Source organism: Anas acuta, chromosome 5 (genome assembly GCF_963932015.1).
Source record: "Anas acuta chromosome 5, bAnaAcu1.1, whole genome shotgun sequence".
In the NCBI taxonomy this organism is placed as follows: Eukaryota; Metazoa; Chordata; class Aves; order Anseriformes; family Anatidae; genus Anas; species Anas acuta.
The window spans coordinates 55,395,107-55,414,372 of NC_088983.1; the positions used below are offsets into that span (position 1 = coordinate 55,395,107).

Consider the following 19,266-nt stretch of genomic DNA (forward strand, 5'->3'; position numbering starts at 1 on the left):
TAAATACTAATGTAAATTCAAGTAATTCAGAAGAAGATGGATGCCTTTCCCACAGGATATAACAGAATACCATAGGCACAGCTGTTGCATTTCAACCTGTGCTTGTAACCAATCACCTCGGAATGAATTGCCTGCTTGCTGTCCACAAATGATATTGGCAATATATATGTCTGTATGAATATATGTTCAGAAAACTGTGTACATGTGAGGATAAAGTTGTCCATGAACTGCAGTACAATTAGTGTAAGAACTTAAATATGAATTATGCGGAATCCTACAGATTTTATTTTTAGTGCCATACTGATTCCAAATAATACAAAAAGTGAATTCCATGCTGTGTAGTGTCTTTTAAATAGTTTTTGCCACCTCTTCTATTAGATGTCTCAAACTGCTTTAAAAAATATTGATGAATTTGCAACTTCCATATGTAAAACTAAAAAAGCAAGAGAAAGAATTAAGGTAGCTTTTTTCACATAAAGCTGAGCCTTTCACATAAATCAGCCTTTAGAAAGTGACTTTAAATATCAAGTTTTCGGTTAGTGTGGAATAGCTCAAGATGTGAGTTATACTCAAGATGAGTACTCAGAAATTGAGACGCTTGGAAGTGCTTCTTGTTCCAAAAGGCAATGGTCTTGTTTGCTTTGTCAAAGTTACTGAACATCTCGACCAAGATAGGTATAGAAATGCAGTCTTGTGTCTCTGTGCCATTTGCTAACTCCTGAACATTCACTAGTGAGGTGGTAGCCCATTATACATCTGTATTTGGAAAATACCAAAAATTTTGTTTTGAGAATCTTAAATTATTTCCAGTGGGTATTGCAGTGTACAAAGAAACACTTGTTTGTCTCTCAAGTACTCAAATACATATGCTGGTATAGTCCTCAGGAATGCTAACATTGCCTTGTGAGAAGCAGTGTGTCACCCTGTTCTTATCGTGTGACCAGATGTTTGTTTTTATGCTTGGTTATTGCCTGCACAGCTTTTCATCCTCTAACAATGATTTCACTGTTTCACGTTGCTCAGTGTGAAATGCATGAAATGTGTCTAGACTATGTTGAGTCAGATTTGCTAAAGAACTTTGGGTTTTGTTTGGGTAGAAGAGCTTTAAGCATTGACATAAAAATATTTTACCTTTCTTATTCAAGTCTTTGTTGAGTAATATCTATGAATCCTTTTGGAAGTAATATTACTTGAGGCTCTCTTTTCCTTCTCCCTTCCAAAAGTTATTCAGATGTGTATATGTGTGAATTGCAATTCAGAAACTCCCTTTGACTATTCCAAAAATGGTTTATTCCACTTGTAGTCTCAGAGATGTCTTATTTCTTTAAAATCAAGTTTTATTTTGGAGTAGTCCTAACTGCTTTAGAATGAAAGCAGCAGAATATCTTTTGAGAGTCATGAATATAACACTTAAAAAATATTGATTGCTAGTGAAGGTTAAATATTTCATAAAATTACTGTGTTGTGGCAAGAAAGAATATTGAGAATAGCTGGATGTCCAAGTCTCCATCTTTTATATTCTTAATAACAGATGTCTGAAGGATAAAAATACTTTTCCTAGTATATTGCCATTTTAGTTTTCATGCTCTGCAGTTTTACTTCTGGAAATATATTTGGATGAGATTAGAGGGGAAGAATGCATACATCTTGAATTGCTACATATACGCTAGTAAAAGACTTAAGGGCGAGCATTCAACTCACGTAATTTACCACAGATTTATTCAAGTCAGTGGAGCGAGAAGTTGAAGTTGCAGAAATTGAAGATCAGCCCCAGTAGGCATTAGTTATTTAGAGGTGCTTAACTCTGAATTCCAAGTCCAGGTCTCATGCATACATTATAGGACAAAGCAACAACAAGTTTTAGCTGGACATTGAAGTATGTTTTTCAGGTGTATATGTGTGTGTATATATATTTAATTATTTTTTTTCCTCATGCATTTCAGTTAGGTGAGTCATTAGACAACCAAAACATTTATACTACAGATGTCTCAGCTTGAACTCATTGAAAACACATCAACTTCATTGCCTTTTTTTTTTTTTCCTCATTGGTACAAACAGTCATACAATTATTTTTTTAGTTCTTCAGTTCAATCTGAAGTATAAGGTACATATCTTTCAGTTAGCATGGGAGTTTCTAAAACCTCAAGTTTATCCAAAATGTGAGGGTTATGCTGCAAGAGACGGTGACAATGGAGACATCTCTCTACTGGAGAGATGATGACGATGTACTCATAATTCTCATGGTTTATCTGTGTTTTATTTTGTTGTTGTTTGCTTTGTTTTTCTTCTTTCTCTTTTTTTTTTTTTTTTTTTGGTATTTCTTTGAGGATTTTGTCGGAGTTGATTCTACAAGGAGTCACAGGCTTTCCTTAAATCCTGATTTTGTTTTTTGCTTATATATTTTACCAGACTTCTCTGCAAAACTCTACCTATCTGAGATAAAAAAAAAAAAAAGAAAAAAAAAAAGAAAAGAAAAAAAAAAGAGAGAGAATCTTCTCAGATAATGGTGATATTTCTGAATTAGAAGTACAGAGATTCATAGTGTGTTACAGTGTTACAGTTTCTTCTGAAGATTAACAACTGCAGGTCATGAGGAATTTAGGCATAAAAACTTGCATATTTGCATGTGTGTGTATATATATATATTACAGGAAGCAAGTGTTTGGTTTGGTTTTCTTATTATGAGCTTAATTCCTAGATTACTCACATTTTTTATTTGTTTTAAGAAGAAATGTATGAGAAATTCAGGACCAAACTTACAGTGAGGTATATTAATGAAGTCTTGTAGTTTTTCTGATTTAAATTGGTTAAGAAAAACAGTGATGTAAAGGATGTGAATTCTTTTAGTTTATAGGGTTAAAAAGAAAAAAAAACAAAAACCAACAAACAAACTTAATTTAAATGTTACTCATTTATTTTTGATCCTCTTCTAGTCTTAGAGTTCTGCCAGAGCTCTTTATTATTTTTAGGATATTACAAACTGATTGTAGGTTACCAAATAATTTTCCAATGATTTAGAATTTTATTTTCAAAAGAATTAAAGGATAACTAAATGGGAATTTCCTAAATCATCTGCACTCTGAGAAACAGTCCTCGATCCCATCCTTTTTGTTGCAGTAAGTAAAATTCCAGCTAGCTAAAGAAAAAAGCAAGTTTCATCTACGTTGAGAGTTATAGATGTTGATGATTCAGTTCTGTCCGTCACAAAGACGTTTAAAATAGCTTTTATTTATATATGTTTTCCATCTTCATTTTTCTTTTCCAGTTCTCCACAAGCAGCCAAGAGAAGTGTGCCTTTGTTTGCTGGAACTTGGAAGGATTGCAGCAAGGTAGGTGGAAATATTTAAAGAATGAAGAAATATTTACATTCTTGACAGCACTGACTATTGAGAGACTTACTAAATCAGCACATCCCAAGCTAACTTCTATGCTCATCAGGTTCAAGGAGAACATGATGTCACTCAGGACACATATAATAAAATATCTATACCTTCACATCAGTAAGCTTATCTCTCGGCTGTCCTTATATTAGGAAAGGAGACAGTTGAGAATGATTTCTAAATAAAACTTTGATCTGTTTATTTTTCTAATAGTCACGTCTGTCTATAAACAATTGAGATTTCATTAGCTTTGCTGTTAATAAATCAGTCTTCAAATAACTTAAATCTGATCTAAACAACACTGACTCTTACCTCATTTATTTAAATAAACTTAGCTCTGATTCTCACCAACAGAATCAGGACAAGAATGGAATTAACAGCCTGTGTTCCATCTCTGTCAGATGCTTCTAGTCAGGCAGGACCCTCAGTACCCTTTAGTGTTATTTTTGCCTGCAAGACACCAGTGACTTTTTCTAGACAATCAAAATGATGGTAATTAAAATGCAATTTTTCTGTTTTTGCAGATGCAGAAATAACCAGAGCAGTGCATAATATTTTCAACAAAATATCTGAACAGCAGTAGTGCTGCCCAGTCATACATGTAAATGGCAATTATACGAAGCCCTCTCTATTGCAGTGGATTGCCTTATTTAAATAGTTTCATTAATTTCAGTAAAATGCCTTGTGTTTACAATCAGTATGAAGGGGGCCTCCACTTATTTTTAGTAAAACAACTAGTAGTTTCATGGCAAAATTTTATTGTAGGCATTCATATTTTATGAATGCAACTCATTTGGGAAGCTGCTTAATTCAACTTGTCTCTTGGTCAAGTTTCAGAAAAGCCTTTGTTGCCAGTGGAAGTTGGCATAGCAATGGTGGTAAGAAAAAGAACGGATTTCTACATGGCAAGAATTATTATACAACATTATTATGTTTTACAGATTATGTTACTGTATTCATTTTTTATTTACGGCTTAGAGGTCAAATAACATATGTCTATATACTTGTTTCTGAAAGCAAGCAAAAATATTTATAATCTCTTAAGTTTATGAGGGGCACAAAAACTGTTCAAGGGGAATATAATTGGTGGTTCATAGGTTGATATAATGGAGAAGTACTTATTTGGCATCAATTTTGATTGATCTTTTGTAAACTAAAACTGTTATTGAAAAAGAAAATGGACAGTTCCCTCCACTAAGCATAGGAAAGGAAATGTGCTGTTTTAAATGGGAATGAGGCTGGTTGTATGCTCACTTTGTAAAGCAAATTAGGTCTGTTAACAGCCTTTTGGGGTCTGCTTTCCAGAAGACTTGTCACAGAGATTTTTGAAAAGGTGCCTCTACATGTATGTGCTTCTACAGAATGAGAAGAATAGAGACACTGAATAACTTCTTACTTTCCTCTTCTTTCTGTGTTCTAAAAGCAGAAAGATATGTTCAAAGCAGCCTATTCATCACAAGGAGCCACCTTCAAGCACGCTAATGTCCAGCTAGATTACTGTTAGTCTTCAGGGTCTTCTTGGGTTTGATCCATAAATGAAAGAGAATGGGGATCATTCCAGGCAGAGACAGAATTGAGTTTTGTTCTGCTCAGCTTGAAGTCATTCAACAGATTCTCTGTGGACGAGGGTAGATGGTTTCTAATTTACCTATGCTTTAATAGCATTTTAACTACTTTAACAACACATCTCTCACTGTGTCCTTTTAACCAAATTAGAGAGAGATGAACTGAATGGATGGACTACACAGAGAGTGGAAAACTGTAGTGACTGCTTAGCTCAGAGTGTTAGCCCCAGTGGTTACTAATAGCATTTATTAGGGATTTATACTGGTGACAAAATTGCTTGAACGTTTTTATTAATGGTCTAGATGGTGTGATGGAAGGCAGCCTCAGCACATTAATAGATGAACAGGATATTGTGGGAACAAGTCCACACACTGGAGAGCAAAGTTGTCCAGAGGGCCCTTGACATGTTGAAAAATAGAAAAATTCTGGAGTTGGAAAAGAGAAAAAAGAAAAAAAAAGAAAAAAAAAAAAACCACAAAGAAGTGCAAAAGCATGCACCAGGAGCAGAATACTTGTGTATGGGTTAGGGACAGACCATCTCAGCAGCAGCATTGCAAGAGATGGCCTGAGAGTCTGCCAAGAAGTGGTCCGGGCCCCTCGCTACAAGAAGGACATCGAGGTGCTTGAGCGGGTCCAAAGAAGGGCGACGAAGCTGGTGAGGGGCCTGGAGAGCAAGTCCTACGAGGAGCGGCTGAAGGAGCTGGGCTTGTTCAGCCTAGAGAAGAGGAGGCTCAGGGGTGACCTTATTGCTCTGTATAAGTACATTAAAGGAGGCTGTAGCGAGGTGGGGGTTGGCCTGTTCTCCCATGTGCCTGGTGACAGGACGAGGGGGAATGGGCTAAAGTTACGCCAGGGGAGTTTTAGGTTAGATGTTAGGAAGAATTTCTTTACTGAAAGGGTTGTGAGGCATTGGAACGGGCTGCCCAGGGAGGTGGTGGAGTCACCATCCCTGGAAGTCTTCAAAAGACGTTTAGATGTAGAGCTTAGGGATATGGTTTAGTGGGGACTGTTAGTGTTAGGTCAGAGGTTGGACTCGATGATCTTGAGGTCTCTTCCAACCTAGAAATTCTGTGATTCTGTGAAATGTGTGTAGGGCTGCATTAGTAAGAGCAAAACAAGCAGCTCGAGCGAAGTGCTTGTTAGTTGGAACATGTTCTGTGTGAGGAAAGGCTGATGGACATGGATTTCTTCAGACTGTAGAAGACAACTTGGTGGATGCAGTTGCCGTCTTGCTCTACCCAGCGGGGGTTGGATGGAGGTGCCTAGCAAAGGCAACTCCTTCAGGGCTCTCCTCTGAAAGGATGAGAGGCAGCAAGAGAAATTCTGATGGGAGATGCAGAAAAAAGAATGAAGTTCTTATGTAACTGTTAAACTCTGGGGGCAAGACAACCCCCACAGATCTCTTGAAATCACTGTTGAGCAATTTTAACACTTCTGGTATTGTATTCAATTTTTCCTTGGTAAAAATGGGAAGTGGTGCTCTAAGAAGTCTGTTGGAGATCATGTTACAGTCCAACGCTGCTTCATTTGTCGTTTTGAGAAAGCAGGCTAGAAAAGTGCAGGAAAGGAAATTCTCAGCATACCTTCCAGAACAGAATTTGCACCTCTGCTGCATGACAGAGCCCTCTCAGAAAAGATGTGGTTTTACCATTTCAGTTTCCCAGCAGGTTGATCCATTCAGTATCAATCCAGGTTGATTCCACGTATGGAAAAAACTGTGTGTATGTTTGGTTTTTTGTTTGTTTGCTTTTCAACTCAGCACCAGAAGAATTTAGAACACAACAAACACGTGGAACTTTAAAAGTCTGTTACAATGATAAAAAAAATGGAGATTATGGAAAGCAGCAGAAGTTAAGAAGCAGCATTGCTTAGAAGAGTGGAAGAGTTTTATTTGATGAGTAAGGCTGCATGCAGGTGTAGGCTTAGGGCCCAGCGGGAATTTAATGATTTACAGCCTGTCGGCATCTGCAGACAGACAGGAAGTAAATGGATTGTATATAAGTGCTTGCTTCAATGTTGGCTGACTTTTCATTAGGCAGACTGCACCAGTTATAAGCCAATACAAGCACAGATTTGGTTCTTAGATTTCTTTCTATTAATTTACTAGGCAGTAGTGTGACTAAATTAAAATTTATTAAAAAAAAAAGGACACAGTATATGCATTTATGCCCTTTCTCTGTATGCATTTAACATTATTTTCGAGTATTTAGATTAAATGTTAATAATGTGTTTGTTTCCACTCAATATTTCAGTGTCCAGATCTTTACCTAGATAAGTCAGCATAGTTCTGCATCTGGTCTATGGACTTTTCTACTACAGAAGAAAATATGGTTTCATTTATGCAAGCAGTTTGCTTGCTATGAGAAATCTACATGGCATGATAACTTTATCAAGTCAAAGCCCTTCTCTGAAAAAGGAAATCTTTTTTTTTTTTTCCTTGTTTTTCTTGTTGTTCTTCAGTGTTGGCACAGAAAAACGGAGAGGGAAATTATCAGTGATTAGGAAAATAGGATGGGCCTTTGGACTCCTGACATCTGTCCAAGTTCTGTTGCTTGCTGTGAGATACTGACTTAATCATTTGCCATAAAGCTTTCAAAAGCAGGCATTGTTTTAAAGAGCTTTGCTCTCCAAGTGCTGTGCTTCAGATGCTCCATGCCAAAGCTGCTTGTATTTGTTTTGGTTGGAGCTGCAAGTATTTTGCCACTGTAAGCAGAGGTCTGAAGATTGGCTGTGAAAAACAGGTTATAAGGAAAACACTAGCTGATTCTGAAAAATACTGGCTGTGTGTCCATTTATTGTCCTGTAAATTTGGTACAATATTAGAGGCCAGGATAATCTTTAATTCCTTTTCAGCTGGAGTTCTATGAAAAATGCTAACAGAAAATCAAAGATGTCAAGTAATTTGAAGGAAAACAACAACAACAACAACAAAAAAAAGACACCTCTGCCCCCCCCCCCCAACCCACACATACAAGCAACAGGGACAAAAAGTGCTAGTGTGCTGAACTTCAATCAGTCCTCCACAGCAGAGCAATTTTTAAGGCCTACTGTTATTCATAAATTACTCAATCACCACCATACATTATCAGACAGAGAAGCTGAAGAACTACACTGGCTGTAAATTCAATTAACTGAAAGATATCATTTAATTTCATTCCTGGTGTTGATTTGGAGTGATGGCATCAATGACAGATATATTTTGTACTTGTTTATAAACAAGTACAAAAAACAGGTTGTATGTGGCAACCTATTATTGCACGTTAGTGTGATATAAGAAGTATAAATACTTTCCACCATTTTTTTGTAAAACATTAAATACATAAGGACAAGTAATTTGTTTGTGTGTTTCTAAAAGGTTTGGGGTGGAGCCTCCTGGATTAATTAAGTTGGAAAAAGAGATTGAACAAGAGGAAACGCTTTCAGCCCCCCTCCCGTCTCCTTCGCCCTCACCAACAAAGTCTCCAGGGAAAAAGAGCACAGGGAAGCTCTTGGATGATGCTGTAAGTTGTGGGGAAAAGCTTCCCATCTGGTCCATTCTTGTATGCACTTACTTGCAAAACACACAGAAGCTTCATTTTTACATCTCACTGTATTTTAGAGATTTGCAGACTGATAGAGTTAATTTATTTTTGACCGCAATTATTTCTGCCAGAAGTTTGGAAAAAATTTAGCATTGTGTAGGAGATATGCAGTTTAGCCTAGCTTAGTGTTTAAGGCCAAGTTCCCTTCTTATTACTCTGTGTTTTTCTGTTCACTTCTTATTCATCAACTCCCACTTGATGTTTTGTCTGAGAAAGGACTGAGTCAGGACTATGAGATTTGGCCCATACTGACTTGTACAGACAGTTAACAAACACTTTGAAGTTATCTCAGCCTAATTTTTATTCTGCTGTTCTGCATGTTTCTCACGTGGTGGTGGTGGTGGTGGGAGGGGGAAGATTTTTTCTTCATTGTTAGAAAGCATCTTGCTTTGAATTTTATTAAACTCTTCACATTATACTGTAGTGTTCATATCTCTGTTGCAATCCCTAGAGGGGTTCACTTGAAACTACTGGAATCAGATGAAAAGGACACGTTTTGAGACCAGGAAGAGGTTAAACTTGAAAAGTACAAATATATTCTATAGAAAGAAGCTGTTACTATAGTAACTGTTATATTACAAGGTAGATGTGCCACCTGGGAGTTACAAAGCACTTCTTGAAAAATCCATGTGCCACTTCTTTGTTAGAAAAAGCAGATGGAATATAATGTTTGTTCATTTTATTGAAATACTTTATACTATTTAATGAAAATAATTAAATTTAACTTTTTTTTTAACTTTTTTTTTTGTTTTATTATTTCTTCCACAACTTTACAAAAGCACTCACTTATATTTCAATAGAATTGAGGAAGAACAATTATGCGTAGGAGTGTGGTGACTGCATATCTTGTAGGAACAGAAGAGAGAGTATGAAGGTTGTCTCCAACCACCTCCTTTAATTTAGAAACCAGTAGGGATAGAAACATAATGGAATTCATCCAGCTGGATTCTTGACCCTCACTGCCCCAGACACTCACACCATAAAATAGCAGCAGTGCTCGTAGAGTCCAGACACAAAATAAAATAGGATATAATTCTTCCCTCTGCTTCCTTATTTGATTTCCAAATTCCACTCAATAATACTGCTGTATCCTTTGGGATCATAAGGTAATGGAAGCCTCAATAGGAGGATCAGCAGAGAAGGTCTCGTTATCTGCTGTTTTACACTGGTATAAATCTGTTGGCTTTCATTCTTCACAGCTCTAATATGTCTCTATTTTGCTTACACAGCTCAAAACAACCTTTAACCTGTTAGGTCCAACTATGCTGTATTTTTGCTTGCATAGATTATCCCTGGTAGACGTAGTAATTAAGGCATATTCCACCTTATCCATTTTCAGATGGAAATTTCAAGACCATCTTCAGAGGTGATAACTGTGATAGGATATTATGTTAGGAATCCCTGATTATCAAGCAGCATTCAGAGGGCCATTGTCAAAAGGATGGGGATGGTGTTTAGAGGACTACCTACATTTCAAGAGATATAGGAATGCACCTTTTGCACCCTCAGAAACCTACCCTGGTTTTCAGTCATCGACTCCTCACTTCACTGACATTATTCCTATTGCAGCCGACTATCTAAATAATTTGATTCTCTAGAAAATGGAGGCTAACACTTAGCATTTGTTCACAAGAATCACTTAAATAACTAGTCTTAAAATAATGCAGTGATTGTAGTGATTGTACATTGAAACTGAGGACAAAACATCTAATAGTTAACACTTTCTGTGTCAAATACACAGAATCCCTTTCCTAAGTGTAATTTTTAAATGCAATATTTTTCACAAAAATATAATGCCCTATTTTTAAAGGCAAACAAATACTACTAATAAAAAAGTACTTAGTAAAACTATTCCACGAGGTAATGAAGTTATTCAGATAACTACACTGAAGAACTTCAGACATAATTATATGGCCTTCACGTTGGTCATGAAGGCTGGTTTCAAAAGCATTTTTATTCACCGGTTCAGTATAGAAAGAATAATTTTGGTTAATGTTTAATTTCTTTCCAGTGTGTTTAACATTCTATGACTTTCTCTTAAGAGTGTATTTGAAAAACTTTGGTTTTGCTTCAAAAGTATTTTTTTAATACCTCTTGTATTGCCATAGCTTTACCCGTTTTTTTTGTTTGTTTGTTTGTCTTCTAAGTTCAAAATGTTCATGTCTTAGCTGTTCTGAGCAGATTATTTCCCAGTCTTCAGACTGCTTTTACAAGGCCTTGATAGACAATCTGAATTTCAAAAGGACTTTGTAATATTATTTGAAGTGGAGAAAACCTCTAGGAAGTTCCTCCAGCATTTTGCATTGTTTGACACCCACATACTAGGTCAGCTTCCATCAAAGAAAACTGCAGTGTATGAAAATGATGTTCCTGTGTACAATTGAAATGCCAAATAAATTTCTCAGCCACATCTCTTTTAGCAATTGATGGCTGTTCTACTTTCAGATCACTGAAGAGTACAAAATAAACTTTCACTAAATATTAATGTCTTTGGTAGCATATGCAGGCCCGCATTTTCACAAGAGGCTGAAGTAGCTGACAAAAAACAGGAAGGTTGTTTTAATCTGTCTTTTCTCAGCTCTTATTGCTGGGGCTATGTAGTCATGTTTGGCATTGATAAAGTAGAGCAGCCTAGGGGCCCCTTTAAATTCCCCTTGATTGCAATAATGCCCTAACTTGGCGATCATCAAAGAGTAGTTAGCAATACTGAGGAGCATCTTGGCATGACTATGTCAGAATATTCTCTGCTCACCTTTAATTAAAGTACAAGTGCACTATTTGAAAGTGCAAAGTGGAAGTATTGGATAACTTTTATCCAGAAACCAAAATGCTTCTATATTTATTGTATTTATTTAGAAGGCAAAATGCATTATTTTGACACCTTTGTCTGTCAACTGTACTAGTACTTTGACAGTTGAGCTGATTCACCATAAAATACTGAGTATGCATCTACAAAATTTTGATGCTAAACTCAAATTGTCGAAGTGTTTGTAGAATTCAATTATACAGTACACATTTTATGTTGAACTATGACACTTGTTTCTATTTTTACCTCTTCACAGCTGTAAAATTCTCCTTGGCATTGGAAGCACCACAGTCTGGGATTATGGAAATAATTTAAAAAATTAGCATTCAAGATCTGCTTTAATATATAAGCCTTATAAAGAACAGGGTGTGCATGTGTATATATACTGTTAACATTTTATTTAATTGTTTTCACATTGCTTGTATTTCAAGGCTAACGTGCAACTGATTCCTGATTCTTGAGTCTGGCTAAATTTGGTGCAGCTCCTGAAGGACATACATGCACAATCTAAATGTGCACATGAATCTATGCAGTGCTTTCTATAGTCATCTTAAGGCTGAGTGTATTCAGAAGTTACACTAGATCTTTTTGGTCAGTAAGTGATCTGAAAAGATAGGGAAGCATTCACAGATATTTTTCCTCAGTTTCCTAAGAAGTAAGCAACCCTTTTTAGGTTCTGAATCTTTTAAACAATATTACAGTGGCATTCACATCAGTACAAGAAGGGCCTAATGCTGAATTCTCATTCAGGATTTTTTCATTCATAATTCACGTGAAATTCTCAATAACTTCAATAGAATTTAGATCTGAGTGAAGGGTTTACAATGTTCCCTTTAAAGATGTGGTAGGTGAAATAGTATTTCTCAAAAACAAATAAATAAAACCAAGATGAAAGTATTAAAAAAAAAAAAAGTGAAAGGGAAATGAAGAAAAATGAGGAAAATTACCAGCAATGAAGACTTAGATTAATGGTGTCATGTAAATGTCCTCTTGTATGTTTTGCCACAGATACTATTTTAAACAGATTCTGTTAATAAATTCCTTCCTTTTTTTTTTTTTTAAATCAGGTTAAACACATTTCTGAAGATCCACCTTGTAAATGCCCTAATAAATTCTGTGTGGAGCGCCTTTCACAAGGAAGATACAGAGTTGGAGAAAAGATCCTCTTTATTAGGGTAAAAGTTTTATTTATTTATTTTATTTTATTTTATAGCAAGTTGCTAGTGTCTTCTACCTTCCCCTTTGGAAATATTTTCTTTTTAACCAGCATCAACTCAGTTTTATGATGCTGAATAAAGAAATACAGTGGGTTAACTGACTTATGGAATTATTAGCATTTGGTAGGTCCTTCTAATTCTAGGTCATTGAATTTGCTCCGTCTTTGATCAATGGCAATCAGAAGTCTTTACAGAGAAGATGATTTCCTCACAGTTCTGTCTGAAAGAAAATGTACTTCATCATCACAGCCTTTCCCCCACTTTGTATTGGCTGATAGTATTTGACAGGTCTGGAAAAGGATCAAAGACTTCATGATCCTTGAATTAACAAGTCACAACTAAGACATATCCCTAAAGTAGGGGGAGCAAAACATTAATGTCCGTATTACTTCATGTGATGAGCAGGTATTTCTAAACCCAGTGTTGTATTTCAGACTTCATATGTAGTATATTAACTCCAATACCAGAAAGTAATTGTAAATGTAAATATTTCCTAAGCTGAATTTAGCACAAATATGTTAGCCGAAGTTAATTTTGATCGTCTTAATCTTCCGTATGTATGCTCATGCTAATAATGTGAAAATACTCATCATATGATTTTGTGATAGTGAGGAAAGATTCCGGTTCATATTATGCTTCTTTCCATTTTTCTGTTCACACGTGCTGTCCTTGGTAAAGACTGGTTTGAATGACACCTCTTGCTGTCAAAGAACTGTTATCCCTGTTTTGTTAAAGACGTGAAACTATGGCCTGATAAAACTGAGGATTTAGTACTTCTAAGAACAAAAGTCAGGAGGACTCTTTCCCATCTGTAGAAGTCAAATTCTCTATTCAACAAAACACCAGAGTGCTTTCTATGTCATAAACGTATGCTTAATTTACACTGAAGTCAAATTTAGATAAGGGTTTAGGTTGTCCCATGTGTATAAAGTTGAGAACATGTTTAAGTACTTTGCTGAAAACAGAAACTCCCATTTAATTCAGTAATAGCTAAAAGTGAAGAAGAAATACGGGATTTGTAACAGATAGTTTGAGATTTAACATGCTAGCATAAAGGATTAATAGCTTTTCTGTTTCATAGCCAATGAGACTTTTTAATTCTGTGATATTTTAGGGTACTAACTTTACATGACTTTGAAGAAGGTAGTTTCATTAACAAACTAATCTGTAATCCGGAAGAGTTTAACACCTCTGTTTTCTCCCTTTCAATTTTCATTTCAAATAACAATATCAAAGTATTTTAAATCTTCTAGATTTGATAAACTCATTTTTTTTCTGCCAGAATGGTGAGCGTCAAATTCCCTTTCGCTGGCTTCTTCATTGTGTAATCTAGTCCAAGTCAGATTTTGTTCCAAGTTTGCAAACAAAACACCCTTTTCATATCACGCTACCACATTCCAAAGTAGAATTGTGCCAAAAAATAACAGTAATATAGATTAGACATTAAAATACAGTATTAAAGATCATTCCTGCAACATTGATATCAATGGAAACTTGCCAGGAAGTTCAGTGGGAACAAGCTTATATTCATAGATTTTGGAAGTAATTTGTCCTGGGTTTTGGTTAGTTTGGATCTCACTTTGGAACGCTCCACTGGATCGCAGTAAGTTTTGATTCTTTATTCTACGTATTTTTATTGTGTACATGAGTAGATTTATTAGTATCTCTTTGGAATCCTTTGGACATTTCCTTATGAGAAAACATGTTAGAGATGCATAGCTGACTTCTAATTTTATTGATATTTGGCACCTTGTTCTGGTGCTGCTGAGATAGTTCCTCCTACCTCCTACATTCTGTGTTCTGTATAGAGTGTGACACAACCAGATAGACGCCACTTGTTTATAATCCAGTGTGTATAATCAGTTGAACTGAGACAGTTTTTCTCAACTTCTGTAGATCATTCTGTACCAACTGATGAACATGATCACTTCTGAGTGGTGTATATAGTAAGCTTCAGGCAGAACTGCAGTGTTCTTTATAACCAATATGATTTTGATGGAGCAGGTTTCTATAGAGGCTTATTCTAGTGCTGGATCATTCAGAGTTTCTGTGATCTGACAGTGCTGGAGAGCCAAGAGAAAAGTCAAGCATTCTTTCTTTCATGGAGACTTTCAACCTGTGGTTTTCATTCCAGGCTTTTGTAGTATGGAAGTACCTTTTTCTAGTACAGTTGATCACCAAGCACATTTTAAGCAACTGCCACATCTGCAGCCACAGCAAGTTCATGGTTTCCTGAAGACTTGAGTCTCACTATTGTAGTTACCTTGAGCATCTTATTGCAGGTGCCTAAAATTACAGAGAGAATTTCTTAAATGACTATCTGCCCAACCTTGTCCTAAATCCTGCTTTTCATCAATTGTTTCAAGTACTAGTGTAAAATGTGCTCAAGTTGTAATTGTTCTCAAGTTGTAATTGTTCTCAAAAATAAGATGCTAAGTATCTGTATTGCTGAAGTCCATTTTCCCTTTTATAGGACACTTCTGTACCTAGTAACTACGTTCTTGTATTTATTGCTGTTGGTGCCCATTATCTCTTTGGAAATGATATCTAAGATTCACAGTCAATTGTTTGTCTGTTCAATCTTTGATCCTACCATTATGCCATGAAGTTCTTTGGGGTACAAGTCTTAATCTTACCAAGTAGTATTGAATTAATAAGCCTGTTTGTAAAAATAAAGAATAACAAGACATGAAAACTTCAGTTGCACAAAGGCATGTTTTTTATCTTGAAAAACTGAGTCACAGATTTTCAACTCTTTATTTCTTGCAGAAGACAGCAAAGGAGTTATTTACATTAATACATAATTTTATATTAAGAAATATCAGTCAGGTCATAGGAAAAGGTTATTTTTTAACTATGACTTTCAGTGGCAAATATTTCAAGCTATCTTGTGGTATAAGGATAAGGATGTATGATTTCTGCAAACTAGCAAGCTTCTCTCACGAAGATGTATACTATTGATCCACATCCATAATAAAATTGAAAACACTGGGTTCTGCAGAATGAAAAACTGTTTCTCTGCAACTGGAGTCTGATTAGGTGGTATAATGGGTCCTCACTTTCAAGTCTGTCATGTTTCCTTGACGTGATTGCCCTTGTACTTTTTGACCTTGTTCTTTTAATTATTAGGATCAGTAATTTGCTTGTGATAATAATGAAACATTTAAATTGATACTAGTTCTATCTGAATTGAAATCTCAGTAAATGAAAGGCATTATTTTCCTGCTATAGCACTGATGTAGAAGCTTTCTTTTGGGACTCTCTTTCAATATGCGTGAATGCATATAAGATCACTGGTGGCTGAAAACAGCATGGCAGTGTTCTGCCCCTCTATTGCCCATTTTTAGTGAGAAAAATGCATTCATGTAAGCACGCTTGACATCCAGGTAGATATGATATACCACTTAACTATGTAAAAATGGAAAGCAGATGGATTATACAGTTGTCAAGACTCAGTCATCTTCTGCTTTTCCAGACCAAATAAGTAATGCATATTCACAGCTCTAACTGTGCTTTTTGGGTTTGGGTTTTTCTTCAACACTTGGCTCTTTTGTCTTGCTTATTTGAAGGATTCTAAGAGATTTTCTGCTTTGCCAAGGCCCTCTCACTTCTAATCTTCACAACAGTTTATCTTTCTAGCACAGTAATTCCTTTCCTAAAGCTTTATCCATATCAGGTAACTTTCAGTGGTGTTTAAGATGTCAAAAGCATTGGCTGATCAGGACTTCATCAGGATCACTAGACTTCAAGGACAGTGACATTCATTCACCTCTTCTTTGAGCTTTGAATCTGAGTCTTCTACTGCTACTAGACAAACATACTAATTGTCAGCTCAAGGTTAACTGCTAGAGATGCTGTGAAAGTCATGTCTAAAGTCCAGCCCTAATTTATACCCAGATGTAACTTGTTTTGTTTGTTTGTTTGTTTGTTTTTCTGTTTTGTTTGGAGATGTTCTCACAGTGGATGATTGGACTTTGTTTGTTTGTTTGTTTGTTTGTTTTTAAACCATGTGCCAGTTCCTATGCCACAGCTTGACCCTCTCTGAGTATTTGTTGTGTTTCATCCTTATTCTTGTTAGTAATTAGTTACCAAATAATTATATAAGGAAATTCTCAATACTTTCAATAAAGGTGGGTAACTGAATATAAGTATGTGAAGTGTTATAGATCTCATTGTTTCTTTTTTTTTTCTTTTTTTTCTTTTTTCTCTCCCTAGAATGCTGAGTATATAAAAATAGAACAAATTACATAAATCCTCTCATATTTTCCTTCCCTTTTTGGGAAGATGTTCTGCTGACTCAACTGTCCTTTTATATAAAAGGTACTGGATCACCATCTGCATATCTGAGTGCACAGATAAACTGCTAATCCACTCAGCCGTGAGTTTACAGACAAAAATTACTTTGCAACATGAAAAACTCTTTATAATTTGTTGTTAAGAATTACAGGTTGGGATCCATAGGTTTATATTGAAAGCAATAGGGGGAAGTATTTCCAGTTATTTCTTGTGCTTCTGCTTCATAGATTAATCTTTTTGTAAGATTCCATTTTGAACTTAACAGCTGTTAATATATTTTACTTTAATGATGAGACATCAGTTAGTGTTCACAGCTGGAAGCTAGTAATCCTGATGTATTGGAACTGGAGATGCAGCTATTTGTAATGTTACTCTTTAACGAGGTTAGCGCCAAGCTTTCTATGCTCTTGTATAAACCTTTTGCTTTCCCTTGCTGAAGCAAAAAGGATCTTGTATTGCTGTAATGTGAACACTATTAATGAAGTCAATGCAAGCACATCTATCTTTATAGGACTGTGCTGCAACGATTTACAGGATGAGTGAGAGTTAATATTCTTCACTATAGCTTTAGACAAGTAGTAGACAATGCTAATTAAAAATTTAACCAAATCTTTAAGTTGTCTATTGTGTACAGTATGCTTTTAAAGCATATTGTAACTTAACTTACACTACCATTTAGAGAAATGAAAATAAGTGAGGCTTATGTGATGTCAGTAAAACAAAGTTTTGCACAGTTCATTAGAAATTCTCATTGAACATGTAGGATTCAGACATAAAAGTGCATTTTTTATCTCTTGCAGTATTCTTTAGCTTTAGGGTAATGTTTTTAAGGAACTTGAAGCTTTCTTGGGGATTTCCACATAGGCTTTATATCTTGAGTAGGGATGATGGTTTTAAATTGAATTGTACTGGCCATGGTTTAACAAAACTGTTATGTAGGCTTTTAAGTATTTAATACAACATGGTTTGGCCTTTGCATTCCTGAAATAACATGAAAATTTTAAATTGTTTTTTAAAATGCCCTTCATTTCTTTTACTTTGCCATTCTCTTATCAGTATGAAATGAATGTTTTTTCCTCCTGTTGCATCCAGTATCACTTTGTGCGGAGCTTAAATTATTCATTTAATGGCAAAGTTTTACTCACACAGGAAATGCAATTGATTACAAAAGCTCGTTGCATTGCAATTGATTTCTTCTCATTTAAGTAAAAACTTTTCCCCCATGAGGATAGTCAAGCCAGGAAACAAGTTGACCAAAGGGGTTTTGCAGTCACCATCTATAGTGTTTTCTGTAAGCCAACTAGTTAAAGCCCTAAGCTACCTGATCTGACCTTATAGCTGACCCTGCTTTAAGCAGAGGGTTAGACTAGGTGACTTCCTGAGCTCCTGTCCAATCTGAATTGTTCTATCTCTTATCAGATAGGACTAGAGTGACGTCAGTATTTTAAATCAAGATCATGGGAACAGACTCAGGTATCCAAAATATAAATGTTAATAATTCTACTGGAAAATAGAAAAAATAGAGTTCACATTTTTTACTGCAGGTAAATGTAGGTAAAGCCTGTCTCGCTTGCGGTTTGTATTTACTGTGTTTTCTGTGTTTTATAAATGCCAAATCCTTATGAAATTCATAGTTTTAGTTTAAAGTTAAGCTCTGTCACACCTCAGTGGTAACATGCAAGTTAAGTAGTGTTAAGTAGTTTTTATCATATGGGCAGCAGTATTTTATCCCATGTGTTCAATGGATTTGTCCTCAATGCTGTAGAAAAGCAGAAAATGTAGAAAAGTAGAAAAATAGAAAATGATATTTGTCCAAATGCTCTTCACCACAGTGAAATATAAAATGTTATATTTTAATGAGAATATGGCTTGTGTACCAATTAGTTTTTCGACCAGTATTCCATCAGGACGTGTTTTTTTTTTTTTTTTTTTTTTTTTTTTTGTTGTTTGTTTGTTTGTTTTGTTTTGTTTTTGTTTTGTTTTGTTTTTTGCTTTGGCAGAAGTTGTGAGATGTCCACTAAAGAGACTGTGATGACTATGCGGCTGTGCTGACTGTCGTTTTTTTTTTTTTTTTTTCTTTTTTTCATCCCCCTCTTCAAAAGTGAATGTTGTTTTTAGAATCTGAGTGCTGTATTTATGTCACCTAGGTTTCATGCCTACAGCATTTTTTCTAATGGTGAGGAACACACAGTACTTCTCTCTTTCTATTACAGTTATTAACTGGAATGTAAATTAATTTAAAAGGCTTTTTATATTACGTATTTCTTGGACTACAAATTTTAAAAATACATTGTTCGTTTCACATTTTTGTTTTAGTTTAAATTTGGGGGCAAGTTTTTTGTCTTTAATGATGCTATTTACTAAGATTCTGTCTGAAGATGTGTTCAAACACTTGAAACTACTTGAGCTGCATATGCATG

At 35.4% G+C, this 19,266-nt stretch overlaps 1 protein-coding gene across 6 annotated transcripts in view; it reads left to right on the top strand.

The window, feature by feature from the left end:
- GAS2 (growth arrest specific 2) overlaps positions 1 to 19,266 on the top strand; it is a 90,902-nt gene that overhangs the window by 41,624 nt on the left and 30,012 nt on the right. For all 6 annotated transcript variants that reach the window (XM_068684979.1, XM_068684974.1, XM_068684976.1 and 3 more), the window contains exons 5-7: positions 3,266 to 3,329; positions 8,302 to 8,446; positions 12,401 to 12,508. In XM_068684979.1, coding sequence (XP_068541080.1) covers positions 3,266 to 3,329; positions 8,302 to 8,446; positions 12,401 to 12,508 — 317 coding nt within the window. The remainder of the gene's footprint in view (positions 1 to 3,265; positions 3,330 to 8,301; positions 8,447 to 12,400; positions 12,509 to 19,266) is intronic.